The following is a 26,967-nucleotide window of genomic DNA, read 5'->3' on the forward strand; positions in this document are numbered from 1 at the left end:
GGAAGAGGGCAAGATCCATCGCCACAGACCCCAGCCATCCGGGCCACAGACAGTTTGTACCACTTCCATCAGGAAAGCGGTACAGGAACATCCGCACCACCACTAACAGACTGAGGGACAGCTTCTTCCCCAGAGCTGTCAGTGCTATCACCCCCAGCAGCCCCCCACTGGAGTGAGAGGCTGTGAGAACTATGAGCCACTGCACACCGCACTTTGTCCACCTTCACCTGCACCTTCTGTGTACTTAACATTTAAGTACACACATGCTTAACTAAATGGTCAGCCATTTGCACTCAGTATATACATTTTAGTATATCTCAGCTGCTGTTGGGATATGTTATTGTTTATTGTTCTAGTATATTCTTATTGTCTTAGTATATTTTCATTTTTGGTATATTTTTATTGCATTTACGTATATTTTTATCTGCATGTTAGTTTATTTTATTCTAGTATCTTTATTTTATTTTATTATCTGTTTTATCTTTCTTATTGTTTCTAACATGGGGGTTGCAATGCAAATTTAATTGACGTTATACCTCAGTGACAATAAAGATGATCTTGAATCTCTTGAATCTTCAGAAATCTATACCAATGAAAACATTCCATACATCACTTCCCTCCATGAAGCCGCGGAGGCAGCTGCTGCAGTCTGCAGGCTCTGGCTGGACCACCGTCATGCACTCAAAGCAAAAACAAGACACCATGTTGTCTGTGGCATTGCAGCTCACATAACTGATCTACGCACAGAATAAAAACAATTAAATCATCTGACGGCAACCATCACATGACACAAGATATTAACTGATCTTCATGAATGACTTATAATAAATATCTGTATATGTATGGAAATATTTGTATCAGTAACAATAAAGCTAAATAAAGATTTAAAGAAAACTGCGTGGTTGATCATTTTCAGCTACGGTTAGCCTGATGGTGTAATTATTAAACACACCCTGCCATGCCTTACGAATTCTCCTTCACATCTCTCCTTGACCGCCTGACGTTTTCCATGGAGTTCAAGGAAAAATATTCAAGAAAAGGCTTAGGACAGGATATTCAACTGCACCCCTTGTCTTAATAGAAAATGCATTTGCAGCCAAAGTCAAATGGCCTGTTGTGATTGGTCCAGATTTCACACATGATTTTATACCCAAATGAATGCTGTACCCTACATTTTTAGAAAGGAAAATTGTATATTAAGAAAATACATGTTCTCCAAGTTTCTTAGGATGTGGTAGTTGTACAAGTGGGCAAGCCCAGGCCAGTTAGACCCACCCACAAAAAATGGCCTAGGCAGAATGTGCTGATGCGGTCTGTACCAGGTGGGACTCTGGGATGGGGGGCAACAGGTTTTCTTTTCGTATTTTGTTCCTTACCAGTCTTTGTTAAAATAACTTCAGCCCAGACATGCCCAAACTATTCTATAAAGGGTTGTGTGGCTGCAGGTTTTTGTTCCAACCAGTCAAGGGCTCACCTAATTATCAGCTGAAGACTGAGATCAGCTGATTAAATCCAGCCCGGTGTGCCCCTCCCCGGTTGGAATGAAAACCTGTAACCCCCGATACTGTTGCCTCATTCACAGACAGGATAATTATGGCGAAGACAGGTGGAAGAGACCACTTTGAATGGGGTACAACAGCCGTGTCCAAACTATCCCATACAGGGCCATGAGGCTGCAGGTTTTCATTCCAACCGAGGAGGACATGTTGTACAGTCGTTGTTCGGCCATAGTACTCATCATGTGTGGCAAAAACAGCTGCATGTTGTGCACCAAGGTCTAAAGTTTATAATCATTTCCTTGTGTGACATCTGCTGGATCAGTCTCACAGGTCTCAGCTAGTTTCTGATATCTATAAAGATACAATGGCGAATCATTTGGATTTCTGACTTTATGAGGACCCTTCCCCTCTGGATAAAGATTGTTCATATTAATTATGAATGTGATATTCATTTGAAATTCAAATCTGTACCAGTGAGTTGTAGTTGTACTTGTATTGATGGAATTTGCTCTATTTACAATGACATGAAGCAACAGTAAAAAAGCATAGCTCTTTGCCAGCCAGCACTTTGCACACATTCAAGTGAAAACACACCTGACACACCCTAAACTAAACACTACTAAACACACTCCCTGTTCATATTCGCAGACTGAACAGCTTTAGGGTTTGTTGTTGTAAGTAGTGAAGGTTTTCCCAGTCTGAGAAAAAATGGGCCATTGAGACTCATTGAGAAATGGCAATCAAAATGTTCTGGTAGAGAAGATAAATCCAGGCATGCAAATTATAATATCATAGTGGTATATGGTAAATCATGATTTTTTTTAATACCAGCAGCCTTCCTATTTCTAAACAAAATGTCATCAGAAATACTATAGGTGCTAAGAATTCATATTGGCTGATTACAAAGTATTCGCATATGTAAATCAAAGACTTGCACATGTTTCCAATTAAAATTATATGGCATCTCTCTGCTTGACAAGTCATCTTGACGAAAGAAGAAAAACAGGGGTCCATTCACAGATCTATTTTAATGAGCTCCACATCTAATGTAAAACAAATATTGAACTCGACTGGACAGTAAAGACAGACACATTATATTAATAAATATTGCCAGAATGACTGATACTTCAATATACCTCCTGATCTTGTTTCCCAGTTGGATTTTTGCCCCTGTTCTCTTCTCCGGCTATGTTTCTTCATGCAAGTTAATCAGGAATCTTTGTCCTTTTTCTTCTGTAATTTAAAAGACCTCTACGAGCCACCTTTTCTTTTTTCATTTTCTTTGTTATTTTTCAACAGGTTATTTACACAGGTGGTCAAATGCAGGTCTTTCTTATACTGCTGTCCCAGGATTAACACATATATGCACAATACACCTCCTGTCTTCTTGTTTCAGACCCATAAGTAAAATATCTACAGGATGAGGTGGGAGGGGTCATCTGGCCTGATGTCATGCACCATGAGTCCAGGCTATTACGGGGGAACTTCATGATTTTACCCATTAAAGTGTGTTTACATGGATTTAGGAGTTAAGGATATGTGAAAACAGTTGTATAAATCAGGAGAGACAAGTGAATGAAGTAAAGTTAATTGTTTATTATGACAGATGATATATGATAACTAAGTTTTATCAGGAGGTCTTTGACACTCTACAGGGAGATTTTGTAACCAAGGGGTGTCTGCCCTGAGTCTCCTGACTTTTCATAATCCAGAAAATTACAGGAATTAAGTCCCCCTGTGTGCCTCCATTTGAGGAACTTATAGCAAACTTTCTCATTTCCGTCTCCGATACCACCGTCCCAGTGGGACTGCAGCGGAAGGTATATAAGAGGTCACAGAATGGAGGAAGAGCTTTACCCATCTAAAGCATCCTGTCCAGCCAGGAAGAAGGTGAACTGCTCCCATCCCTGAATCCATGCTGAATATTGATGTGCAGAGGTAGGTGAGCAGGGCTGCTCCTCAAGGCACTCTCTCCCTGCCGGAAAGATGCCTTTGAGATGATGGTGCAAATAGAAAGGAAACTGCTCCCGGGGCAACACTCCCCATTGCATGCCTATAATTCACTCTTCCTCAAACTCCAAGTTACCCGACCGTTCAAAACAAGGCTCCACGCCAACCGCTTTTTTGTGAACGACTTTATAACTACTAGGGGCTATGTCGACATTGGACTTAACCCGAGCCAACTTTTTGACCATCCTTAAAAGGTCCCTTCTTTTTCAGTGCTTCATGCTGCAGATCAGACTGTGCATGTGCACAGCAGAGAAACAGTACAAAACAAAATAATGAAAAAAAACTAAAAGAAGATTTGTTTTTGGGTTTGGTTTTCTTGTTTATTGGATTACTAATTTCGAGACAAAACCAGGAAGACATGCAGTCACTTTCCTGATTAAACATCAACAAAATCGAATTCTGACTTTTTTTTCTGGATTGAATGACCAACTTAACAACGGATGACACAAGGACCTCTCCCCTGTCACATTTTTATGACTTGAATTTTCACAGAAATGCCATATGTCCTGTGAGTCATGGAACAGTCTCCACACACAGTCTGTCCTGTCCTGTTCAGATTTCAGTGCGGAACTGAAGTGTAGGATCCTTCATCTTCTTCTTGTAGTCTTCATCAAACTCTTCACTCTGGGCCACAGTGAAATGGTTCTTCCAGTCACCAACCTTCCCTGCAGAACCGCAGAGAATCAGTCAGGTATTTTAGCTAAAGGTGGGGATCTGATTTTGTTTCATGTCACACGCTTTTATGGATTTAGTTATCAGTTTACCTTTTCTCAGGAAAGGACAAATTTTGAGATCCATAACTGGGGCTGTAGAATGGTTGACCATGTCGTTCTTTCTCATGTTATCAAACTGCACTCCACCTATGATTTGTTTTTTCTCTTCAGCGGAAGGAGACAAACCAAGAAAGCGGCAGAGTTTGTCTATTTCCCGTCCAGTATCCTGGAAACACAATGGTCACATATCATCACTGTGTTATTACCTGCTAGAGAAGTAGTCTGAACATGGAGAACCCACAAATCAACTTGGAGTACCTCAACCATGTCTTCATAGAACATGTAATGGAGGTTTGAGTGTGTCTGTTTCTTCTTCCACCAGCCGTTCACATGGTCATACCAGGGTCCAAACACCACTGAAGCAACAGAACAATAAATGAAAACACACCAGCAGTGTTCAAAACAAATCTGTGCATGTCTGTTCCAATAAAAACAACTCTATTATTATTGTATTTCATACTCTTTCCCTCTTTGAATCTGTGGAGGTAGCTGCTCCAGTCTCCAGGATCTGGCTCCAACATGTTCATGTGATCAAAGTGAAAATAAGAGACCACGTTGTCTTTGGCATTGCGGGCCACGTAGACGATCTACAGAAGAAGAAAACACCTAAAGTATAACATGGTATGAGACATTTATCAGCCTTTAAATGAAATATGAGTCCTTAATGCTGCTGAAGTTACTTTTTCCTCTATTTCATCATCTTGTGATCATACATTGATATCATGCAAATAACACACAAACTACTGACCCTGCAGTTTTGCTCCCAAAAGGACTTTGGCACAAACTGGACTGGATAATGAGTTTTAATGAGTCGTGGAGAGGTGGGAAGGTTGTTCGCCAGGTCAACTCCTATATGAAGAGACAGAGATGGAGTCAGCACATCCTGTAAAGTGCTTAAGTAGTTTTTTTTTTTTTTACTGCTACTGCATAGTGCAGACTGCTGCAGTGCAAATGCAGTATCTTTTTGAGAAACATGATGTTATTAAAAAGCGAAATAAAAATGACCACACAGTATACTGCAAAAGTGGCAAATGTGCCTGCTACCATCTGTAATAATAGTTTCAGGTTTATCTGTTGATCTATGCTCATTTCAGTCTTGTGCTGCTCTAACAGCCAAATTTCCTTAATAAATGGATGTTCATATCCTGGATGTTGTGATACATAGTCATAAAATATGTAAGTGTGTTTGATCATCTGTCCACCTGAATCCAAAAATGGGATGGTTAGCTCCAAGAAAGGGACTCTTTGATAGATTGGGATGGATGTCTGACGCTCTGGGGATGTTTGACCAAAATGCAGCAGGTCAAGGATGTAGGAGACCCATGTGGTTCCTAAAAGACAATCACAGAGAGAGGAAAATGAAAGGATCCAAACCCTTCACCTCTTTACACACACATCTTTTATGAGCCATATAACATTTAAACTGACTGTTTATGTGGACTGACCCGCTTTGGGATATGTTGCAATAAGTATGTCATCTGGCCTGGCCTGAAAGTTTTGAATGTTCTCCCAGTTGTCTGTGAAATAGTGGATCATTGAGATTCCGTGGAAATCAAACATTTCTCTTCGAGACAGTGAATCCATCTTCAAAAAAAGAGAAACCAATTGAAACATGCAAAACATGTGAACGTTATGTCAGAGTAATCAAACTGCAGCAATTTGTGTGGAAAAGAATGCAACCAGCATTGTTCATGGGCAGCAGCAGACAATGGAGTCAGATTGTTTTAAAAATTAACTTGTACAGGTTGTCTTAAAAGGACAGAAACTAATTAATATCTTTTGCATGCATTTAAAAATACTTCAGTCCATTCTCAGTAGCTCAGCATCACCAGTGAACCCCACTTGTAGCTTTCAAGAGAGATGAAATTAGAGACATACCTTGTCCAGACCAGCAGCATGCTGCTGAATCTTCTGCTGTGTTTCTATCGTCGTCTGCTGCAATTATTTGCTGGCAAGTCATTTATTATCCTGCCTCTGGCTTCCACTTGCATAATGCTGTCAGTATTGGCTCAGTCTTAGATTCAACATGAAAGTCTCCTCCTCGACTCTCTAAACCAGTCCTTGCAGATTTCTTCCACCTTTCTTGGACTTGAGCCGTTTATTTGCCCACACTTCAACTCTGTGGGATCATTTTTACGATGACATGCTGGCATCCGTTTCAAGAAGTTGAACAGCAAATGGGTATAGTTAAGAGTTAGCATCAGTCGTCTCTGAATAACCTTGAAACAGGGTTTACTGCTTCCATGCCATTATTTGATCACAAAAACAGGGTTCACAGTGCCTGAAAAGTGACACCAAGGGTTCCTGACCAATTGTCCCGATGTGACGAGTTGGAAACGAGAATTGGTTGGACGGAGGAATGACAGGAATAAGCAAACAAACAGAAGACAAGAATACAGACAACATGAATGAGTTGTGATTGTTTCATTGCAAATACAAAACATGAATTTAAATGAAAACCTTTGGATTCGTTTCACTGATCACACAAATCGCTTGTTCTCATTTATTAGTATCAGTCGAAACAGTGTAACACAGCTGTTCTTTCCATTCACATTAACATCTCATTCTTAAGAAATATTTGGGTAGTATGGTGGACATGGTACTAAGAGTCTACATTTTTTCTGCATTTCAGGATTGTTGGTTAGTTAAATCATTCGCAAATTATTTTCAATTAGTCAACTCTTGTAATGACACTTGTTATGACAGACATGTTGACCTTCAGACATGACACTGTGCCACCTGATAAGTATTTCACAGCCTTAATTCAGATAAAAATCTCAAAAAGGCACACTTTACACCTCTGCTGTCAGGTTAGAGGCAAATATAATTTGACCATCATCAACACGCTGTCCAGTCCTGTTCAGACGACAGTGCGAAACTGAAGTGTAGGATCCTTCATCTTCTTCTTGTAGCCTTCATCAAACTCTTCACTCTGGGCCACAGTGAAATGGTTCTTCCAGTCACCAACCTTCCCTGCAGAACCACAGAGAATCAGTCAGGTCTTTTAGCTAAAAGTGGAGATCTGATTTTTTTTCACATACATTTGGTTATGAAGGCATCAAGTTACCTTTTCTCATGAAAGGAGACATTTTGAAATCCATAACTGGGACAGTAGAATAGTTGGTCATGTTGTTCTTTTTCATTTTATCAAACTGCACTCCACTTGTAATTTGTTTCTTCTCCTCCACTGAAGGAGACAAACCAAGAAAGCGGCAGAGTTTCTCTATTTCCCGTCCAGTATCCTGGAAACACAATGGTCACATATCATCATTGTGTTGTTACCACCTAGAGGAGACTTTTAGCAAAGGAGGCTCCACAGGAAGAACCCACAAAAACTACTGACGTACTTCAACCATATCTTCAAAGAACATGTAATGGAGGTTTGAGTAAGTCTGTTTCTTCTTCCACCAGCCGTTCACATGGTCATACCAGGATCCAAACACCACTGAAGCAACAGAACAATAAATGAAAACACACCAGCAGTGTTCAGTAGAAATCTGTGTGTGTCTGTTCCAATAAAAACAACTCTATTATTATTGTATTTCATACTCTTTCCCTCTTTGAATCTGTGGAGGTAGCTGCTCCAGTCTCCAGGATCTGGCTCCAACATGTTCATGTGATCAAAGTGAAAATAAGAGACCACGCTGTCTTTGGCATTGCGGGCCATGTAGACAATCTAGGAGAAGAAAACACTTAAATAATTTGAGATCCACATTACAGGAGTCATGATATTCTTTCACACATCTGAGTGTTTGTTGTTGTAACTGGAGGTAGAAATGCCTTCTCTTTGTCATCATTCAGATTTTGAAAGAAATATGAGTCCTTAATGCTGCTGAAGTTACTTTTTCCTCTATTTCATCATCTCGTGATCATACATTGATATCATGCAAATAACACACAAACTACTGACCCTGCAGTTTTGCTCCCAAAAGGACTTTGGCACAAACTGGACTGGATAATGAGTTTTAATGAGTCGTGGAGAGGTGGGAAGGTTGTTCGCCAGGTCAACTCCTATATGAAGAGACAGAGATGGAGTCAGCACATCCTGTAAAGTGTAAAGTAGTTTTTTGACTGTTAAAACACAATGCTAATGTTAAGCACATGAACCCTTCAGGTAGGACTGGATGGAAGTTTAAAAAAAGGTAGACAATTATCACACTGTGTACTGCAAAAATAGAAAATGGAAAACTCATTTGTGCATGCTGCCATCTGACTATACAAGAGCAGGGTTGACCCCCATCCCCAACACACACACACACACACACACACACACACACACACACACACACACACACACACGTTTTTGTTCAACGTAACATTCCAAAAACGTTCTCATAACCATGAGGTAAATTTAACAAAGTTCCCCTGAGGTCCCCTGCCTTTTTTGCTGCTAGTTTTTCAGTTATTGAAATGTGTTTTCATATAGCTTCATGCTTTTTTGTTGTTTATATTAAGACATATGCAATTTTTAAAAAGCTGATAATACTAATATCTGCCAGCCATACATAGTGTGTATTGTGTGTGTTTTACAAGTTTGGACCACCTCATATACAGTATGGCGTTCTAGGGACGTATTTCTTCATTTCAAATTAATAAGGCATGTATTTCAGGATAAAACTTGTTCGTAACACTTGTTTTAAGGGCAAAGCAGTCACCTCTGGAGAGGTCTTGCCTGAGTAATTTCTTAGACTATTTGCAAAATGAATCAAAGAAAAACAAGTTCAATAAATATTAAAATATGTAGACTTCTTTTAGATGCCAGTTGAATTAATATTGTTTCACAACATTGTTTCAATATCTAATCAGCTGAAATGTCGCTGCAGGTTGATTTTGTAGATGACAGTTGACTCAATATTGATTCAGTGTCAGTTAAGGTTGAAAATCCAACGTTTAATCATCAGTCATATCCAGAGAATGACACAGAATGCTGGATGTTGAAAAACTGACTACTCAATCTGCTAAAGCTAAAAGTTCAATAATACCAATAATGTATGTAGGATGTGGGATATTTTAAGGTTTCAATTAATTTTCTGCCTTATGGTATTAAGGTACTTCAGGTATAAATGAGCAGATGAGACATGAAACGAGTATGAATAGGGATGGATGAAGAAACAGTGAAAGCTTGGAGATGGGAGCTAAACTATAAAGCTGTCTTAATTTTGTATGAAGACGTAGCTGACAGCACATGAAGAGCTGGAACTGTGGGTAAAGGTCTAATTACTATGAATGGGACTGAAAAGTTGAATCAATCATATAATGTCTCAAAGATGTGGAACATTTTAAGGTGTGAATGGAGTTTCCATCTGAAATATCTGAAAAGTTAGGGCTGTGCCTGAATGTCAAGTCAAATTGGATTAGCATTGTATCTGCAGCCCCCACTGTTTGATGAACAGCAAGTAATTTTAGACAGACGTAAGTGAACGGGTACCTTCAGCGATTTTTCAAATGATATACCAGGTCCAATAACATCATTTGTATGTCAGCTGACATTCTTGTGCTTAAAAGAAGAAGCTAGCCTGGCTGTGTGACAACGTGCACGGTTTCTAGTTAGCTGCATTTCCTGTTTTATTTTGTAGTAACTTTCCCTTTTGCATCCCTGTATGTTTTACTTCCTTTCATTGATCAATTTCCCTGCATTTTTAACTACACCTGTTCTTGATTGTCCAATCAGCCCTCCCTGTACATCTAGTCCTACCTATCCACTACCTGTTAGCCACGTTGTCTTTGTTCCCCCTGCAGACTGGTGTTCCAGTATTTATTTTTCCTGTTGTTGTTTAATTGCGTTTTATCTCTGCCCACTGTTTGAATCTAGATTATTGCCCAGCTGACTTTCTGTTTTGTCTATCACCTCGACTTAATTAAAGTTTTGACATTTTTTCTGCCTTTTCTTTTCTGACTTTTGTGTGATCTTTGCACCTGAATCTCTTTGAGTTATATCGCTACATTCTATACATACACACACTCACACACACACACTCACACACACATACACACACACATATACATAAATATGTGTATATCAGTAAACCTTCCCAGAACGTTGTGAGAATGTAGCCTCATGTTCGCTCTTTGTTGAAAAAACTCTTCTGTTAACATCTGGAGAACGTTAAGGGGAAACATTCAAGTGACCTTCCTGGAACTTTCAGGGAATGTAACAATAATGTTGGTTTTATGTCAGAAAACCTTTTGTTGTTTCAACATGTAGGGAACGTTCTGCAGGACCTTTAATTAAAAACCAAGAAATAATGTTCCCAGGAGGTTCTGTGAACCAAATTTGCTCGCTAATCTCACTCTCCATTATAGGGTTTTATCTGCAAATACTGCACACAAATTCATGTGGTGCTTATAAAATGCAATTTGATTTTAATTGCTCTTGCTTTATTCTAGTAGCATTTTGTGTTATACATATTTAGAATCCTTTAATTTAAGTTTCTCTATCTGTACTTTTTTGTCCCTCTGTAAATCAATGAATGAATCTTATCTTATCCTATATGTTTGTAAAGCCTGTTTGTGAAATATGGTGTGTATGTTTGATCATTTGTTAAACCTGTATCCATAGATGGGATGTAAATCTCCAGGAAAGGGACTCTTTTAAAGATTGGGATGGATGTCTGACGCTCTGGGGATGTTTGACCAAAATGCAGCAGGTCAAGGATGTAGGAGACCCATGTGGTTCCTAAACGACAGTCACAGAGAGAGGAAAATGAAAGGATCCAAACCCTTCACCTCGATACACACATCTTTTATAAGCCATATAACATTTACACTGAATGTTTATGTGGACTGACCCGCTTTGGGATATGTTGCAATAAGTATGTCATCTGGCCTGGCCTGAAAGTTTTGAATGTTCTCCCAGTTGTCTGTGACATAGTGGATCATTGAGACTCCGTGGAAATCAAACAGTTCTGATCGACGCAAATCCAACTTCTAAAAAGCGAAAGAATTGAAACATATCTTTTGCTTGTATTTAAAAGTACTTCAATCCCTTCTCATAACTCAGCATGACACATGAACCCCGCTTGAAAGTTAAGCACACTGTGGCTTCAACAAGAGATTAATTTATTTAGAGACATACCTTGTCTGGATCAGACATTCTGATCACTGCTGATTTCTCCGCTGTTTGTCTTCTGTCCTCTGCTGTAAATTATCCAAGGCAAGAAAATAGTTTTCCTGCCTCTGTCTTCTTGTTGTTTCATACTGACTTCACTGGCTCAGTTCCAGAGGCAAAATATAAGACCACCCACTTTCCACCCTTCCTTCTTGGGCTTTTGCACTTTATTCCTCTTCCCTTTAACTCTATGTGGTCATGTGTACAAAGACAAGCGAGTGCATGTTGCAAAAAAATGACGACTTGAGGCAAAGATACTGGGTGAGGTGAAAGGGACAGGTGCACACAGTGTTCTACCGATGCAGTCAGCAACAGCAGAAGAAGCTGTGACACACAGCTCATGGGAACACAGGCAAAATGGGATTGTTACTGAGATCAATTCATTCCTGGTCTGGCTTTTGGTCTTTTCATGGGATTTGTTGACAGTAAGGAAAATATAGATTGTTTAAGTTTAGAAACAGGCAATGATCAGCAGTTCGACCATGGTAAAATGCCTGCAACATACAAAACTGAGCAAACCAAGCTGGAACTGTGCATTATAACATGCATTTGCCACTGCAGCTTCCCATGTATCTATGATCAGCCTCCACTCAGTGGTGGTGAGGGGCGTCATATCAGGTACAAAAGTGATATTACGTACCCATCAAACTTTTTACCTATTTTCTGATCATGTTGTTATTAAATGTATCATACAGAGAAGAAAACAACACAAACAATATAAATGAGTTCTTATTGTTTTTTTGTAAATATGAAATATGAATCGAGATAAAAGCATATGTATTAATCTTGCTGATCACTCTAATCTCTTGGTGTCATTTCAGAGTATTAAAGTATCAGACTAACAGATATTTGGATAATACTTAGAGTTAGACATGATGCTCAAAACAAACATTTATTTCTTTATTTAATGATTTTTGGTTAATGGAATCATTGATTAATTTCACAAATGTCTAAAGAATCAGAAATCACAAGAAGACACACTTCCAATCAATCATGACCAGCCTCCACATATACACAGTCTGTCCCGTCCTGTTCAGATTACAGTGCGGAACTGAAGTGTAGGATCCTTCATCTTCTTCTTGTAGCCTTCATCAAACTCTTCACTCTGGGCCACAGTGAAATGGTTCTTCCAGTCACCAACCTTCCCTGCAGAACCACAGAGAATCAGTCAGGTCATTTAGCTAAAAGTGGAGATCTGATTTTTTTCACATACATTTGGTTATGAAGGCATCAAGTTACCTTTTCTCATGAAAGGAGATATTTTGAAATCCATAACTGGGACAGTAGAATAGTTGGTCATGTTGTTCTTTTTCATTTTATCAAACTGCACTCCACTTGTAATTTGTTTCTTCTCCTCCACTGAAGGAGACAAACCAAGAAAGCGGCAGAGTTTCTCTATTTCCCGTCCAGTATCCTGGAAACACAATGGTCACATATCATCATTGTGTTATTACCACCTAGAGGAGACTTTTAGCAAAGGAGCCTCCACAGGAAGAACCCACAAAAACTACTGACGTACTTCAACCATATCTTCAAAGAACATGTAATGGAGGTTTGAGTAAGTCTGTTTCTTCTTCCACCAGCCGTTCACATGGTCATACCAGGATCCAAACACCACTGAAGCAACAGAACAATAAATGAAAACACACCAGCAGTGTTCAGTAGAAATCTGTGTGTGTCTGTTCCAATAAAAACAACTCTATTATTATTGTATTTCATACTCTTTCCCTCTTTGAATCTGTGGAGGTAGCTGCTCCAGTCTCCAGGATCTGGCTCCAACATGTTCATGTGATCAAAGTGAAAATAAGAGACCACGCTGTCTTTGGCATTGCGGGCCATGTAGACAATCTAGGAGAAGAAAACACTTAAATAATTTGAGATCCACATTACAGGAGTCATGATATTCTTTCACACATCTGAGTGTTTGTTGGTATAACTGGAGGTAGAAATGCCCTCTCTTTGTCATCATTCAGATATTGAAAGAAATATGAGTCCTTAATGCTGCTGAAGTTACTTTTTCCTCTATTTCATCATCTTGTGATCATACATTGATATCATGCAAATAACACACAAACTACTGACCCTGCAGTTTTGCTCCCAAAAGGACTTTGGCACAAACTGGACTGGAAAATGAGTTTTAATGAGTCGTGGAGAGGTGGGAAGGTTGTTCGCCAGGTCAACTCCTACATGAAGAGACAGAGATGGAGTCAGCACATCCTGTAAAGTGTAAAGTAGTTTATTCACTGCTGCAGTGCAGTAAATACAGTGTCTTGTTAGAAACGGGATACTAACAAAAGGCATATGAACCTTGCAGATACAATAGTATGTAAAGGTTTTAAAGCAAAAGGTAGAAAATAATCACAAAGTGTGCTGAAATTTGAATTTTATTGTTGCTGCTTCATTGTTGGAATCTTTGTGTTTGTTTTTGTTCATTTTTTGGTCTGTTGGTGTGCGAAAATGTTCTTATTTCCACTGTCTGTTGCAGTCACTACTCTTGTTTTCTGATCTTTGAATTTGGCTTGTATTGTGCTTTTTTGTTGACAATATGTGCCTCTAATGGCTGATTATTTATTTTTTTATTATTATTTTTTTTTTACTGTCTTTGCTTTTTATGGACTCCACGTAGACTAGCAACCACTGCATTGGCTAAAGATAAAGTGTTGGTTTGTGATGCTTGTTTGTGAAACATGGTGCGCATGTTTGATCATCTTTTCAACCTGATTCCATAGAGGGCAACATGATCTCCAGGAAAGGGACTCTGTCATATATTGGAATGGATGTCTGACGCTCTGGGGATGTTTGACCAAAGTACAACAAGTCAAGGATGTAGGAGACCCATGTGGTTCCTAAAAGAGAGACACAAAAAAAAGGAAAATCAAAAGATTGCAACCCCTCACCTCTGTACACACACACACACACACACACACACACACACATCTTATGCATTATAAAACATTTACACTGACTGTTCATCTGGACTGACCGGCTTTGGGGTATGTTGCGAGAAGTATGTCATCTGGCCTGGCCTGAAAGTTTTGAATGTTTTCCCAGTTGTCTGTGAAAAAGTGGGTCATTGAGACTTCTTGGAAATCAAACAGTTCTGATCGATGTAAATCCATCTTCTAAAAAGCAAACGAATTGAAACATACAAAACACATGATCATTGTGTGAGAGTGATCAATGCTACACGCTGCGTGTTTGACGAGGGATTACTTTAGCCGAATACCTTGTCAGGATCAACAGACATTCTGATCGCTGCTGGATCCTTTCTGTATTTCTGAAACCTCTCTTCTCCTGCTGTATTTTTTTCCCACTACCTCTCACCTCATGTTGCATAACGCCATCTCCCTTGTTATTTTGGGCTCAATCCCAGATGAGATATCAAAGTCCAAGCCCTCCCTGTCCTCCTTGTCAGATTTCCTGGGCTTTTGCTCTTATTGTCATGTTTCGAGTGAAATGCTGGTGTGTGTTTCAAGAAACTGAACGGGAAATATGTAGAGACAAGACTCAACATGAACAATCCCATATAATCTTTAAAAACAGGTTTTACTACTTCCACTTTGTGATTTGTAATCTTTAACCTTTGTGGCTTAACCATTAACTTCAATCAAATTCAAATCATATGCCATTCTTTCTCCTTTAAAAGTTCCTTTGAGGTTATACTACACAGGAAGAAGTATATGCAAAGCTTGTTTTTTGCAGCATCCTTCTGAGAGATACTGCTTACACATTATTTTGAGAAGTCTTTATTGTGTGGCATGCCACATTTACAACAGAAGTAAAAATGATCAGAGGTTAGATTGTTTTAAAGAGCTACAAGTTGTTGTTAAAGGAGGGAGAGCAACAACAAATTCATATCTTTTGCTTGCAATCTGAAATACCTCAGTCCATGCTCATTAGCTAAGTATTAAATGATTATTGAGTAATGAAAAGCCATTTGAAAGTAAAGCACACTGCAGGTTTAAACAGAGATTAATTTAGAGACATACCTTGTCCGGATCAGCAGACATTCTGATCGCTTCACTGTTCTTTTCTCTCCTCTAAAAATAGTCCTGACAAAAGGTTTGGTACACAGGGAGCCAGTCACTAGATCAGCCAAACAAAATCTGACAAAGAGAAGACAAAAGGTGAGGTCCACGAAAACTAGGCACAGATCAAATACACCAGGAAAACTAGATACAAGAAAAAAAGCCGGAACAATTGACCCAGGGTAGTAAGACAAACTTGCACTGAGAGAGGGCACCTCACAGACTAAATACAGGAGGGAGGGAAGGCCATGTGGTACAGGTGAAACGAAGCAGGGCGGGATAAACAATACCTGTATTCTGAACCACCTTCTACATCCTACCGACAAACAAAACATGCACTATGTACTACACACTTCATATTCTAAAAACAACAGGAAGTTTCAGTGACTGATTTGGCTGGCTTAGCAGTCAGGGGGAATGTAGAGGTAGCACAGTACCTATTCCGGTGTCGGAGGCACCACTTCTACAGCGATCTAGAGGTCAGGGTCAGGTTGAGTGAGGACGTTTGAGTTCCAAGAACAATGATTCTGCCTGAAGGGTCCAGTGGAACGGAGCGGAGGTGAGAGCAGTGGGAGGTGCTGCCAGTTGACTGAAGTGAAACACTGGTAGAAATTGGCAAACCCCAGCAAACGCTGTAGCTGTTTCAGGTTGGTGGGTGCTAGCCACTCAGTGACTGGCGAGACTTTGTCATGATGCATTTGTACCTGCCCCAGAGCAAGAACATACCCCAGAAAAGACGTAGAAGAGGCAAGAAAGTCAAAGTGACCAAATGGTATGTTAAACATTGTTCAACGTTGTCCCCGTGGTCCAAGTTGGTGAAGACCATGGAACCATGGCAAGGGGAAGAAATGATGAGTGACCCTAAGTCCACGAAAGTGGCCACATACAGCCCGCAAGGCCATGTGATCTGCTCCGCGAGGCAATTAATAAATACAAAAAAAGCAATTACTTCGTTCAGCAATAAAGAAAGTAACCTGCAATTTTAGACGACCACCAGTGGTCCCTCAACACACCACAAACGTAGCAGTTGGAATCGCTTCAAAGATTCAAAAACAACGGTAGATGCAGAGTGTCGCACTTTCCAACAGGAATGGACAAATGATGATTTTTTTTTTTTTTTTTTTGTGTGTGTGTGTGTAAATAAACAGGCAAGCCAGTGGGCCTGAATGAGTTTGTGGGGACAAGCTCCCTGGTTCTGCCCTGACTGAGAGGCAAGGAGAGAATTAATGAGGCACTGAAGATGAATATCCCAGATTTAACAATATCAGACACACTACAAATACTTCTGCACTACGATACAAATACTTCTGTGTCATATTAATTTGTTGCTTGTGCACAACAAGAAAAATAAACATGCTTTAAGTTTAGAACAGCCAAAGAGCTTGGCACCCTAACAAAAAGAAACTGTGCTGAAACCTCAACTGAAGACAATGAAATACAAAACTGGGCAGACCAACTTGGAACTGCGCATCATAACCTGCATTTCCGCCTGCAGCTTCCCCATATATCCATGATCACCCTCAACTCAGTGGTGGTGGGAGGGGTCGTGTCAAGCACAAACATGACATTACATGCCCTCCACACTTTTTACCTATTTTCTGATCAATTTGTTCTGAAATGTCTCTCAAACATGGACAACAAGAATACAAACAATACAAATGATTTTGAAAGGCCCAGGGGCTCAAAGGAGTCAGGACTCAAATGCAGGAGACCAAACACAGTTCCAACAAAAAGCGAGCGCTATGGCTGATTTATTAACAAAAAGGCAAAAGGCACTACAGGCAAAAACTCAGGGCTCAAAGGTATGTCAAAGGCAAGAACAAAAATCGCTAAGGCTTTCTAAGGTGAACAAAAGACGCTAAGGTATCAAAGGCAATAACTGAGTAGATATAGTTAGCAGGACGAATAGCAAGACAAGACACGGGGCACATGACGTACAAGACAATCTGGCACAAGACAAAGGAAGACGCCGACTATATATACATGAGGTAACAATGAACAGGTGGAGACAATCAGGGCGGGGCAGACAATCAGACAAGCGGGAAGCACATCAGGAAGTCAGGGTCTGAAACGAGAGGAGAGTTAGGGTTCACAATAAAACAGGAAGTGCCCGACAAGACTAAACACTGTGAACAGACACATCAAACACGGCGGGACATGACAGTACCCCCCCCTCTAGGGCCGACTCCTGACGGCCCAGGCTCGTTCTGTTGGCGTCTTTCAAAGTCTGTAATAAGCGATTTGTCCAACACAAAACTTGCCGGCACCCACGACCGCTCCTCTGGTCCGTATCCCTCCCAGTCCACCAAATACTGAAAGCCGCGGCCCCGACGTCGTGCCGTGAGGAGTCTTTCGACAGTATAGACGGGGCCTCCATCAACCATGCGCGGAGGAGGGGGTGGTGTGGTGGCGGGGACCAGAGGACTCTCGTGGACCGGCTTCAGCTTGGACACATGAAAGGTCGGGTGCACTCTCAAAGACCTAGGAAGTTTCAGTCGGACAGACACAGGGTTAATAATTTTGGCGACCGTGAAGAGGGAGGTCTCGGGTCGACAGCCAGACCTTCTGGCCTGGAGCATACTGCGGAGCATCCCGGCGGTGGCGGTCAGCCGCCTTCTTCATCCGGTCCTGACTCCTGAGCAGAACCGTCCTGGCTGCTGCCCAGATGCGCCGACAGCGCCTCACGAGAGCGTGAGCAGATGGCACCGCGACGTCATGTTCGTTCACCTCGAAAAGCGGGGGTTGGTAACCGTAGACACAGTGGAAAGGTGACAGGCCTGTTGCTGTGGTAGGAAGTGTGTTATGTGCATATTCAACCCATATGAGATTATCACTCCACGAGGTCTGATTCTGGGAAACCAGACATCGCAAACATGTCTCTAACTCTTGGTTAAGTCTTTCAGTCTGTCCATTGGATTGGGGGTGGTAGCCTGACGTCAGGCTCACTGTGGCCCCGAGTGATTTACAGAACTCTCGCCAGAACATGGAAATGAATTGAGGACCCCTATCAGAAACAATGTCCTTGGGTAGACCGTGGATCCTAAACACCTCCTTGAGGAGCACTTCAGCCGTTTCTTTGGCTGAGGGGAGTTTAGCCAGAGCAATGAAATGAGTCATTTTGGAGAAACGGTCTACCACAGTAAGTATGGTCGTGTTACCTCGGGAAGGGGGTAGTCCGGTCACGAAGTCAATAGAAAGGTGGGTCCAGGGTCTTTGGGGCACCGCCAAGGGCTGGAGGAGTCCCATCGGAGTCTGCTTGGGCGTCTTGTTTCTGCAACATACTTCACAAGCCCGAACATATTCCAGAACATCAATTCTCACTGTCGGCCACCAGAACCTTTGACGTACCACATATAACGTGCGTTTGACCCCAGGATGACAGGTAAGCAAAGACGTGTGTGCCCATTGAATTACTTGGGACCGCAGCGGAGCCGGTACGAACAACCGGTTGCTGGGACACCCTGCCGGGGAGTCTAATCCCTCATTGGCCTGTTGCACATCTTTTTCTATTTGCCACGAAACCCCACCTACCACACAGTTCAGTGGTAGGATGGTCTCAGGTTCCTTGGCGGCCGGTTCCGGCTCGTACAATCGGGACAAGGCATCGGGCTTGACGTTTTGTGAACCCGGACGAAATGAAATACTAAACCGGAACCGGCTAAAAAAAAGAGCCCAGCGTGCCTGTCTAGAATTCAGTCTTTTCGCCCTTTTGATATATTCAAGATTCTTATGGTCTGCGAGTACCACAAACGGATGCTCGGCCCCCTCCAGCCAATGTCTGCATTCCTCTAAGGCTGTTTTCACCGCTAGTAGCTCTCTGTTTCCCACATCATACCTCCTTTCTGCAGGTGACAACTTACGAGATAGGAAGGCACAGGGATGAATCCGGTTGTCCTGTGCGCTCCGCTGGGATAGGACCGCCCCCACTCCCTCATTAGAGGCGTCAACTTCGACTATGAACTGCCGCTGTGGATCGGGCACGGTGAGCACGGGTGCTGAGGTGAAGGCAGACTTTAGACGCTGGAAGGCGTTTCCAGCTTCAGAGGGCCACTGAAAAACGGACTTAGCAGAAGTTAGTTGGTGGAGAGGTGAAGCAACCGTACTGAAGTTGCGGATAAACTTGCGGTAGAAGTTGGCAAAACCGAGAAACTGCTGCAGTTTCTTACGGTTGGCTGGAACCGGCCAATTCGCTACGGCGCTCACCTTCTCTGGGTCCATCTGGATCTGATTCTCAGAGATAACATACCCCAAAAACCCAACTTGGTTGCTATGAAATTCACACTTCTCCGCTTTCACATACAAATGGTGTTCCAGTAGGCGGGACAGCACCTGTCGTGTGTGGCGCTTATGTGAGTCTATGTCCGGGGAGAAGATCAATATGTCGTCTAAATAGACGAAGACAAAGTCATTCAGATAGTCTCTGAGAACATCATTCACATGCCCCTGGAACACTGCAGGCGCGTTGGTGAGTCCGAAGGGCATGACCAAGTACTCATAGTGGCCGCTGGGGGTATTGAACCCGGTTTTCCACTCATCTCCCTCATGGATACGAATCAGGTGGTAAGCGTTCCGGAGATCTAGCTTCGTGAACCAGCGAGCCTGTTGCAAAAGTTCAAAAACAGTGTTCATTAAAGGCAGAGGGTAACGATTCTTTACTGTGATATCATTTAGGGCACTATAATCTATACAAGGTCGGAGGGACCCGTCTTTCTTCTCCACAAAGAAGAACCCCGCCCCCGCAGGCGACGAGGAAGGACGGATGATGCTGGCTTTCAGAGACGCCTGAATGTAGTCGTCCATGGCTTTGCGTTCCGGTCCAGAGAGAGAGTAGAGCCGGCCCTTGGGGATGGGAGCACCTGGAAGTAGATCAATCGGGCAATCAGAAGCCCGATGAGGCGGCAGAGAGGTGGCTTTCTCTTTATTGAAAACTTCCTTGAGATCCCAGTAGCATTCTGGCACTTTAGCCAAGTCGGGATAACGCTCCTCCGCTCCCTCTGCTGGTTGGACCGAACGCTGCTTAGGAGGGTCATAACTGTGAACAGACTCAGAAAAAACATTACTCTTGCTTCTTCCCCCCCACCCCTGGATTTTCCCCGTTACCCAGTCTATTTGAGGGTTGTTGTTCTTAAGCCAGGGGTAACCTAAAATGAGGGGGTGATGGGCAGAGTTAAATAGATGAAAACAAATAGTCTCTTGATGCTTCGCATCGACAGTCAATTCACAGTTTTCCGTGATATGAGTTACTTGAAAAAGGAATCTGCCGTTTAAGGCACTGGCGTTGAGGGGCTTGGACAGTTTCCTAACTCCAACTTGATATTTTCTGGCTAATTGCCAGTCCATAAAATTATCATCAGCCCCTGAGTCTATGAGGGCTTCGAGCTCTATCAGCTGGTTATTGACACGCAGCATTACTCTGGTCAATATGCGAGGAGGTCTAGACAAGTCATTAGCGCGGCTCACCACCTCCCTCCTTTCAGCTGGTGAGCCCGGTCTTTTACCTGACAGTTTACCACCTGGTGGCCCTGCTCCCCGCAGTAGAAGCATGCCTTTTCTGTGACGCGTCTCCTCTTTTCCTCCGGACTCAATTTTGTCCGTCCCAGCTGCATGGGTTCTTCGAGACCAGTAGATGGCGGTATCGGATTAGGATTCCGATCCCGTGGAGGAGGGGCGCGCTGTCCCCCCGCAATACCTGAACGGCCTCTCCAACTCTCTGTCATGGGGAACGCCTCCCTTCGGCGACCTCGCTCACGCTCGCATAGCCGTGAGTCTATGCGAACAGCGGTCGATATGATGGATTCCAAGTCGGGCGGCAGCTCCAACGAGGCGAGTTGGTCCTGTATGGCGTCCGAGAGTCCGTGGATGAAGGCGTCATTCAGAGCTGGGCCATTCCAGCCGCTGTCGGCTGCAATTCTGCGGAAGTCGATGGCATAGTCTACCACACGGCGGCGTCCCTGCCGCAAGCGCAGTAGCGCTCGAGAGGCGTCCTTGGCTGGGGACTCATGGTCAAAAATAGTCGTTATTGTTTTAGAAAAAACTTTAGCATCATGACACAAGGCTGACCCTCTTGCCCACTCAGCAGTAGCCCAGGCTGCTGCTCTCCCTGTGAGGTGCGAGATTATGAATGCGACTTTAGCAAGTTCAGTTTGATACGCACCCGGGTAATGTTTAAAGTGGAGGTCGCACTGCACCAGGAAGGCCCGGCAATCCCCGGAGTCTCCGGAGAATTTATCGGGGGAGGCGAGGCGTGGGGCTCCCTGGGTCGGACTGCTGATCGGCGGAGCACTGGCCGCCGGTTCGGCGTGGGTCGCGGCAGAGGGAATCTGAGGGGGATCGTCCAAACGGTTACTGATTTTCAGGAGTTGTTCGGTGAGTAGGTTTACCTGACTCATGACAGTGTGTTGAAGCTCCTGTTGTCGGTCGGCGAGTGCCTTGACCCCCTGTTGAATGCTCCTGAGTTGATCCTCGTGTTGATGGAGGAGACTTCCTTGGGCGGACAGGGCATTCCGGAATTGGTTTGGCTCTGCTGAGTCCATAGTTGGCCAGATTGTACTGAAAGGCCCAGGGGCTCAAAGGAGTCAGGACTCAAATGCAGGAGACCAAACACAGTTCCAACAAAAAGCGAGCGCTATGGCTGATTTATTAACAAAAAGGCAAAAGGCACTACAGGCAAAAACTCAGGGCTCAAAGGTATGTCAAAGGCAAGAACAAAAATCGCTAAGGCTTTCTAAGGTGAACAAAAGACGCTAAGGTATCAAAGGCAATAACTGAGTAGATATAGTTAGCAGGACGAATAGCAAGACAAGACACGGGGCACATGACGTACAAGACAATCTGGCACAAGACAAAGGAAGACGCCGACTATATATACATGAGGTAACAATGAACAGGTGGAGACAATCAGGGCGGGGCAGACAATCAGACAAGCGGGAAGCACATCAGGAAGTCAGGGTCTGAAACGAGAGGAGAGTTAGGGTTCACAATAAAACAGGAAGTGCCCGACAAGACTAAACACTGTGAACAGACACATCAAACACGGCGGGACATGACAGATTTCTTATTGTTTTATTGTGAATATAAAATATGGATATGAAAATATGAAAAATGCATTCATGTCATTGATCCCACTGATCTCTTGTTCTTAATTAGTAGTATCAGTAAAAATGTGTAATACAGCTGCTCTTTTATTACACATTAACCAACATATATTTGGGTAATACACGACATGAAGACATGTTCGCTATCAGAAATGACACTGTGCTTCATGATGTGTAGTTCACAGCCTTAATTCAGACAAAAAGCACAAGAGGACCCACTCCACACACCTGCTGTCATTAGAGCCAAAAATAATTTGATAATTTTTACAGAAATGCCACGCGTCCGGTCACTCAGGACAAGCCTCCACATATACACAGTCTGTCCCCTCCTGTTCAGATTACAGTGCGAAACTGAAGTGTAGGATCCTTCATCTTCTTCTTGTAGTCTTCATCAAACTCTTCACTCTGGGCCACAGTGAAATGGTTCTTCCAGTCACCAACCTTCCCTGCAGAACCACAGAGAATCAGTCAGGTATTTTAGCTCAAGGTGGGAATCTGATTTTTTTCACATGCATTTGGTTATGAAGGCATCAAGTTACCTTTTCTCATGAAAGGAGATATTTTGAAATCCATGACAGGAAAGGCTGAATAGTTGACCATGTCGTTCTTTTTCATGTTATCAAACTGCACTCCACCTGTAATTTGTTTCTTCTCGTCCACTGAAGGAGACAAACCAAGAAAGCGGCAGAGTTTGTCTATTTCCCGTCCAGTATCCTGGAAACACAATGGTCACATATCATCACTGTGTTAGCCTAGAGGAGACCTTTAGCAAAGGAGCCTCCACAGGAAGAACCCACAAAAACTACTGACGTACTTCAACCATATCTTCGAAGAACATGTAATGGAGGTTTGAGTAAGTCTGTTTCTTCTTCCACCAGCCGTTCACATGGTCATACCAGGATCCAAACACCACTGAAGCAACAGAACAATACATGAAAACACATTAACAGTGTTCAGTACAAATCTGTGCATGTCTGCTCCAATAAAAACAACTCTATTATTATTGTATTTCATACTTTTTCCCTCTTTGAATCTGTGGAGGTAGCTGCTCCAGTCTCCAGGATCTGGCTCGGTCAGAGTCATCTTATCAAAGTGAAAATAAGAGACCACGTTGTCTTTGGCATTGCGGGCCACGTAGATCATCTACAGAAGAAGAAAACACTTAAATTATAACATTACAGGAGACATGATATTCTTTCACACATCTGAGTATTTGTTGTTATAACTGGAGGTAGAAATGCCTTCTCTTTGTCATCATTCAGATATTGAAAGAAATATGAGTCCTTAATGCTGCTGAAGTTACTTTTTCCTCTATTTCATCATCTTGTGATCATACATTGATATCATGCAAATAACACACAAACTACTGACCCTGCAGTTTTGCTCCCAAAAGGACTTTGGCACAAACTGGACTGGATAATGAGTTTTAATGAGTCGTGGAGAGGTGGGAAGGTTGTTCGCCAGGTCAACTCCTATATGAAGAGACAGAGATGGAGTCAGCACATCCTGTAAAGTGTAAAGTAGTTTATTCACTGCTGCAGTGCAGTAAATACAGTGTCTTGTTAGAAACGGGATACTAACAAAAGGCATATGAACCTTGCAGATACAATAGTATGTAAAGGTTTTAAAGCAAAAGGTAGAAAATAATCACATCGTGTGCTGAAATTTGAATTTTATTGTTGCTGCTTCATTGTTGGAATCTTTTTGTTTGTTTTTGTTCATTTTTTGGTCTGTTGGTGTGTGAAAATGTTCTTATTTCCACTGTCTGTTGCAAAGTCACTACTCTTGTTTTCTGATCTTTGAATTTGGCTTGTATTGTGCTTTTTTGTTGACAATATGTGCCTCTAATGGCTGATTATTTATTTTTTTATTTTATTTATTTTTTTACTGTCTTTGCTTTTCATGGACCCCACGTAGACTAGCAACCACTGCATAAAGACTAAAGATAAAGTGTTGGTTTGTGATGCTTGTTTGTGAAACATGGTGCGTATGTTTGATCGTCTTTTCAACCTGATTCCATAGAGGGCAACATGATCTCCAGGAAAGGGACTCTGTCATATATTGGAATGGATGTCTGACGCTCCTGGGATGTTTGACCAAAGTACAACAAGTCAAGGATGTAGGAGACCCATGTGGTTCCTAAAAGAGAGATACAAAAAAAAGGAAAATCAAAAGATTGCAACCCCTCGCCGCTATACACACACACACACACACACACACATCTTATGCATTATAAAACATTTACACTGACTGTTCATCTGGACTGACCGGCTTTGGGGTATGTTGCGAGAAGTATGTCATCTGGCCTGGCCTGAAAGTTTTGAATGTTTTCCCAGTTGTCTGTGAAAAAGTGGGTCATTGAGACTCCTTGGAAATCAAACAGTTCTGATCGACGTAAATCCATCTTCTAAAAAGCAAACGAATTGAAACATACAAAACACATGATCATTGTGTGAGAGTGATCAATGCTACACGCTGCGTGTTTGACGAGGGATTACTTTAGCCGAATACCTTGTCAGGATCAACAGACATTCTGATCGCTGCTGGATCCTTTCTGTATTTCTGAAACCTCTCTTCTCCTGCTGTATTTTTTTCCCACTACCTCTCACCTCATGTTGCATAACGCCATCTCCCTTGTTATTTTGGGCTCAATCCCAGATGAGATATCAAAGTCCAAGCCCTCCCTGTCCTCCTTGTCAGATTTCCTGGGCTTTTGCTCTTATTGTCATGTTTCGAGTGAAATGCTGGTGTGTGTTTCAAGAAACTGAACGGGAAATATGTAGAGACAAGACTCAACATGAACAATCCCATATAATCTTTAAAAACAGGTTTTACTACTTCCACTTTGTGATTTGTAATCTTTAACCTTTGTGGCTTAACCATTAACTTTTAGGTTCAACTTAAATCATATGCCATTCTTTCTCCTTTAAAGGTTCCTTTGAGGTTATACTACACAGGAAGAAGTATATGCAAAGCTTGTTTTTTGCAGCATCCTTCTGAGAGATACTGCTTACACATTATTTTGAGAAGTCTTTATTGTGTGGCATGCCACATTTACAACAGAAGTAAAAATGATCAGAGGTTAGATTGTTTTAAAGAGCTACAAGTTGTTGTTAAAGGAGGGAGAGCAACAACAAATTCACATCTTTTGCTTGCAATCTGAAATACCTCAGTCCATGCTCATTAGCTAAGTATTACATGTTTATTAAGTAATGAAAAGCCATTTGAAAGTAAAGCACACTGCAGGTTTAAACAGAGATTAATTTAGAGACATACCTTGTCCGGATCAGCAGACATTCTGATCGCTTCACTGTTCTTTTCTCTCCTCTAAAAACAGTCCTGATAAAAGGTTTGGTACACAGGGAGCCAGTCACTAGATCAGCCAAACAAAATCTGACAAGAGAAGACAAAAGGTGAGGTCCACGAAAACTAGGCACAAATCAAATACACCAGGAAAACTAGACACAAGAAAAAATGCTGGAACAATTGACCCAGGGTAGTAAGACAAACTTGCACTGAGAGAGGGCACCTCACAGACTAAATACAGGAGGGAGGGAAGGCCATGTGGTACAGGTGAAACGAAGCAGGGCGGGATAAACAATACCTGTATTCTGAACCACCTTCTACATCCTACCGACAAACAAAACATGCACTATGTACTACACACTTCATATTCTAAAAACAACAGGAAGTTTCAGTGACTGATTTAGCTGGCTTACCAACACAGTCAGCAGTCAGAGGGAATGTAGAGGTAGTACAGTACCTATCCTGGTGTCGGAGGCACCACTTCTACAGCGAACTAGAGGTCAGGGTCAGATTGAGTGAGGACGTTTGAGTTCCAAGAACAATGATTCTGCCTGAAGGGTCCAGTGGAACGGAGCGGAGGTGAGAGCAGTGGGAGGTGCTGCCAGTTGACTGAAGTGAAACACTGGTAGAAATTGGCAAACCCCAGCAAACGCTGTAGCTGTTTCAGGTTGGTGGGTGCTAGCCACTCAGTGACTGGCGAGACTTTGTCATGATGCATTTGTACCTGCCCCGGAGCAAGAACATACCCCAGAAAAGACGTAGAAGAGGCAAGAAAGTCAAAGTGACCAAATGGTATGTTAAACATTGTTCAACGTTGTCCCCGTGGTCCAAGTTGGTGAAGACCATGGAACCATGGCAAGGGGAAGAAATGATGAGTGACCCTAAGTCCACGAAAGTGGCCACATACAGCCCGCAAGGCCATGTGATCTGCTCCGCGAGGCAATTAATAAATACAAAAAAAGCAATTACTTCGTTCAGCAATAAAGAAAGTAACCTGCAATTTTAGACGACCACCAGTGGTCCCTCAACACACCACAAACGTAGCAGTTGGAATCGCTTCAAAGATTCAAAAACAACGGTAGATGCAGAGTGTCGCACTTTCCAACAGGAATGGACAAATGATGATTTTTTTTTTTTTTTTTTGTGTGT

At 42.3% G+C, this 26,967-nt stretch overlaps 3 protein-coding genes across 6 annotated transcripts; all 3 read right to left on the minus strand.

The window, feature by feature from the left end:
• Positions 1-4,019: 4,019 nt before the first annotated feature.
• Positions 4,020-5,866, minus strand: LOC121613363 (cytosolic sulfotransferase 3-like). The gene is made up of 7 exons (XM_041946730.1): positions 5,728-5,866; positions 5,476-5,613; positions 5,031-5,143; positions 4,743-4,869; positions 4,541-4,638; positions 4,274-4,448; positions 4,020-4,174 (listed from the first exon to the last, which is right to left on the minus strand). Exons 1-7 carry the CDS (start codon positions 5,864-5,866, stop codon positions 4,062-4,064), a joined length of 903 nt encoding a protein of 300 aa, XP_041802664.1. The 3' UTR covers positions 4,020-4,061.
• Positions 5,867-6,780: 914 nt separating this feature from the next.
• LOC121613360 (cytosolic sulfotransferase 3-like) lies at positions 6,781-11,489 on the minus strand. The gene is made up of 8 exons (XM_041946727.1): positions 11,358-11,489; positions 11,071-11,209; positions 10,830-10,958; positions 8,193-8,293; positions 7,832-7,958; positions 7,630-7,727; positions 7,350-7,524; positions 6,781-7,255 (listed from the first exon to the last, which is right to left on the minus strand). The coding sequence occupies exons 1-8, from the start codon at positions 11,373-11,375 to the stop codon at positions 7,143-7,145; spliced, it is 900 nt and encodes a 299-aa protein (XP_041802661.1). The 5' UTR covers positions 11,376-11,489; the 3' UTR covers positions 6,781-7,142.
• A 10,943-nt stretch (positions 11,490-22,432) lies between these two features.
• LOC121613358 (cytosolic sulfotransferase 1-like) lies at positions 22,433-26,137 on the minus strand. 4 transcript variants are annotated; one of them, XM_041946723.1, is made up of 9 exons: positions 25,789-26,137; positions 25,122-25,276; positions 24,781-24,919; positions 24,523-24,651; positions 23,884-23,984; positions 23,529-23,655; positions 23,327-23,424; positions 23,052-23,226; positions 22,433-22,958 (listed from the first exon to the last, which is right to left on the minus strand). In XM_041946723.1, exons 2-9 carry the CDS (start codon positions 25,131-25,133, stop codon positions 22,846-22,848), a joined length of 894 nt encoding a protein of 297 aa, XP_041802657.1. In that variant the 5' UTR covers positions 25,134-25,276; positions 25,789-26,137; the 3' UTR covers positions 22,433-22,845. The 4 variants fall into 4 exon arrangements, with proteins under 4 accessions (XP_041802657.1, XP_041802656.1, XP_041802655.1 ...); XM_041946722.1 differs by lacking the exon at positions 25,789-26,137 and having other exon boundaries at positions 25,122-25,407; XM_041946721.1 differs by lacking the exon at positions 25,789-26,137 and having other exon boundaries at positions 25,024-25,143.
• Between the last annotated feature and the right edge of the window lie 830 nt (positions 26,138-26,967).

The sequence above is a fragment of the Chelmon rostratus genome, chromosome 10 (genome assembly GCF_017976325.1).
Source record: "Chelmon rostratus isolate fCheRos1 chromosome 10, fCheRos1.pri, whole genome shotgun sequence".
NCBI classification, from domain to species: domain Eukaryota; kingdom Metazoa; phylum Chordata; class Actinopteri; order Chaetodontiformes; family Chaetodontidae; genus Chelmon; species Chelmon rostratus.

Coding starts and splice junctions, on each gene's coding strand:
- LOC121613363 (XM_041946730.1), bottom strand. CDS start 5,866: ATGGATTCACTGTCTCGAAGAGAAATGTTTGATTTCCACGGAATCTCA. Junction 4,870..5,030: donor TTTGGGAGCAAAACTGCAGG/GTCAGTAGTTTG, acceptor CTTCTTCTGTAG/ATCGTCTACGTGGCCCGCAA. Junction 4,175..4,273: donor TTGTCCTTTCCTGAGAAAAG/GTAAACTGATAA, acceptor GCGGTTCTGCAG/GGAAGGTTGGTGACTGGAAG.
- LOC121613360 (XM_041946727.1), bottom strand. Junction 8,294..10,829: donor CATCCCATCTATGGATACAG/GTTTAACAAATG, acceptor CTCTTCATATAG/GAGTTGACCTGGCGAACAAC. Junction 7,256..7,349: donor GTCTCCTTTCATGAGAAAAG/GTAACTTGATGC, acceptor GTGGTTCTGCAG/GGAAGGTTGGTGACTGGAAG.
- LOC121613358 (XM_041946721.1), bottom strand. CDS start 25,044: ATGTCTGTTGATCCTGACAAG. Junction 23,425..23,528: donor CAGATTCAAAGAGGGAAAAA/GTATGAAATACA, acceptor CTGTTGCTTCAG/TGGTGTTTGGATCCTGGTAT. Junction 22,959..23,051: donor ATCTCCTTTCATGAGAAAAG/GTAACTTGATGC, acceptor GTGGTTCTGCAG/GGAAGGTTGGTGACTGGAAG.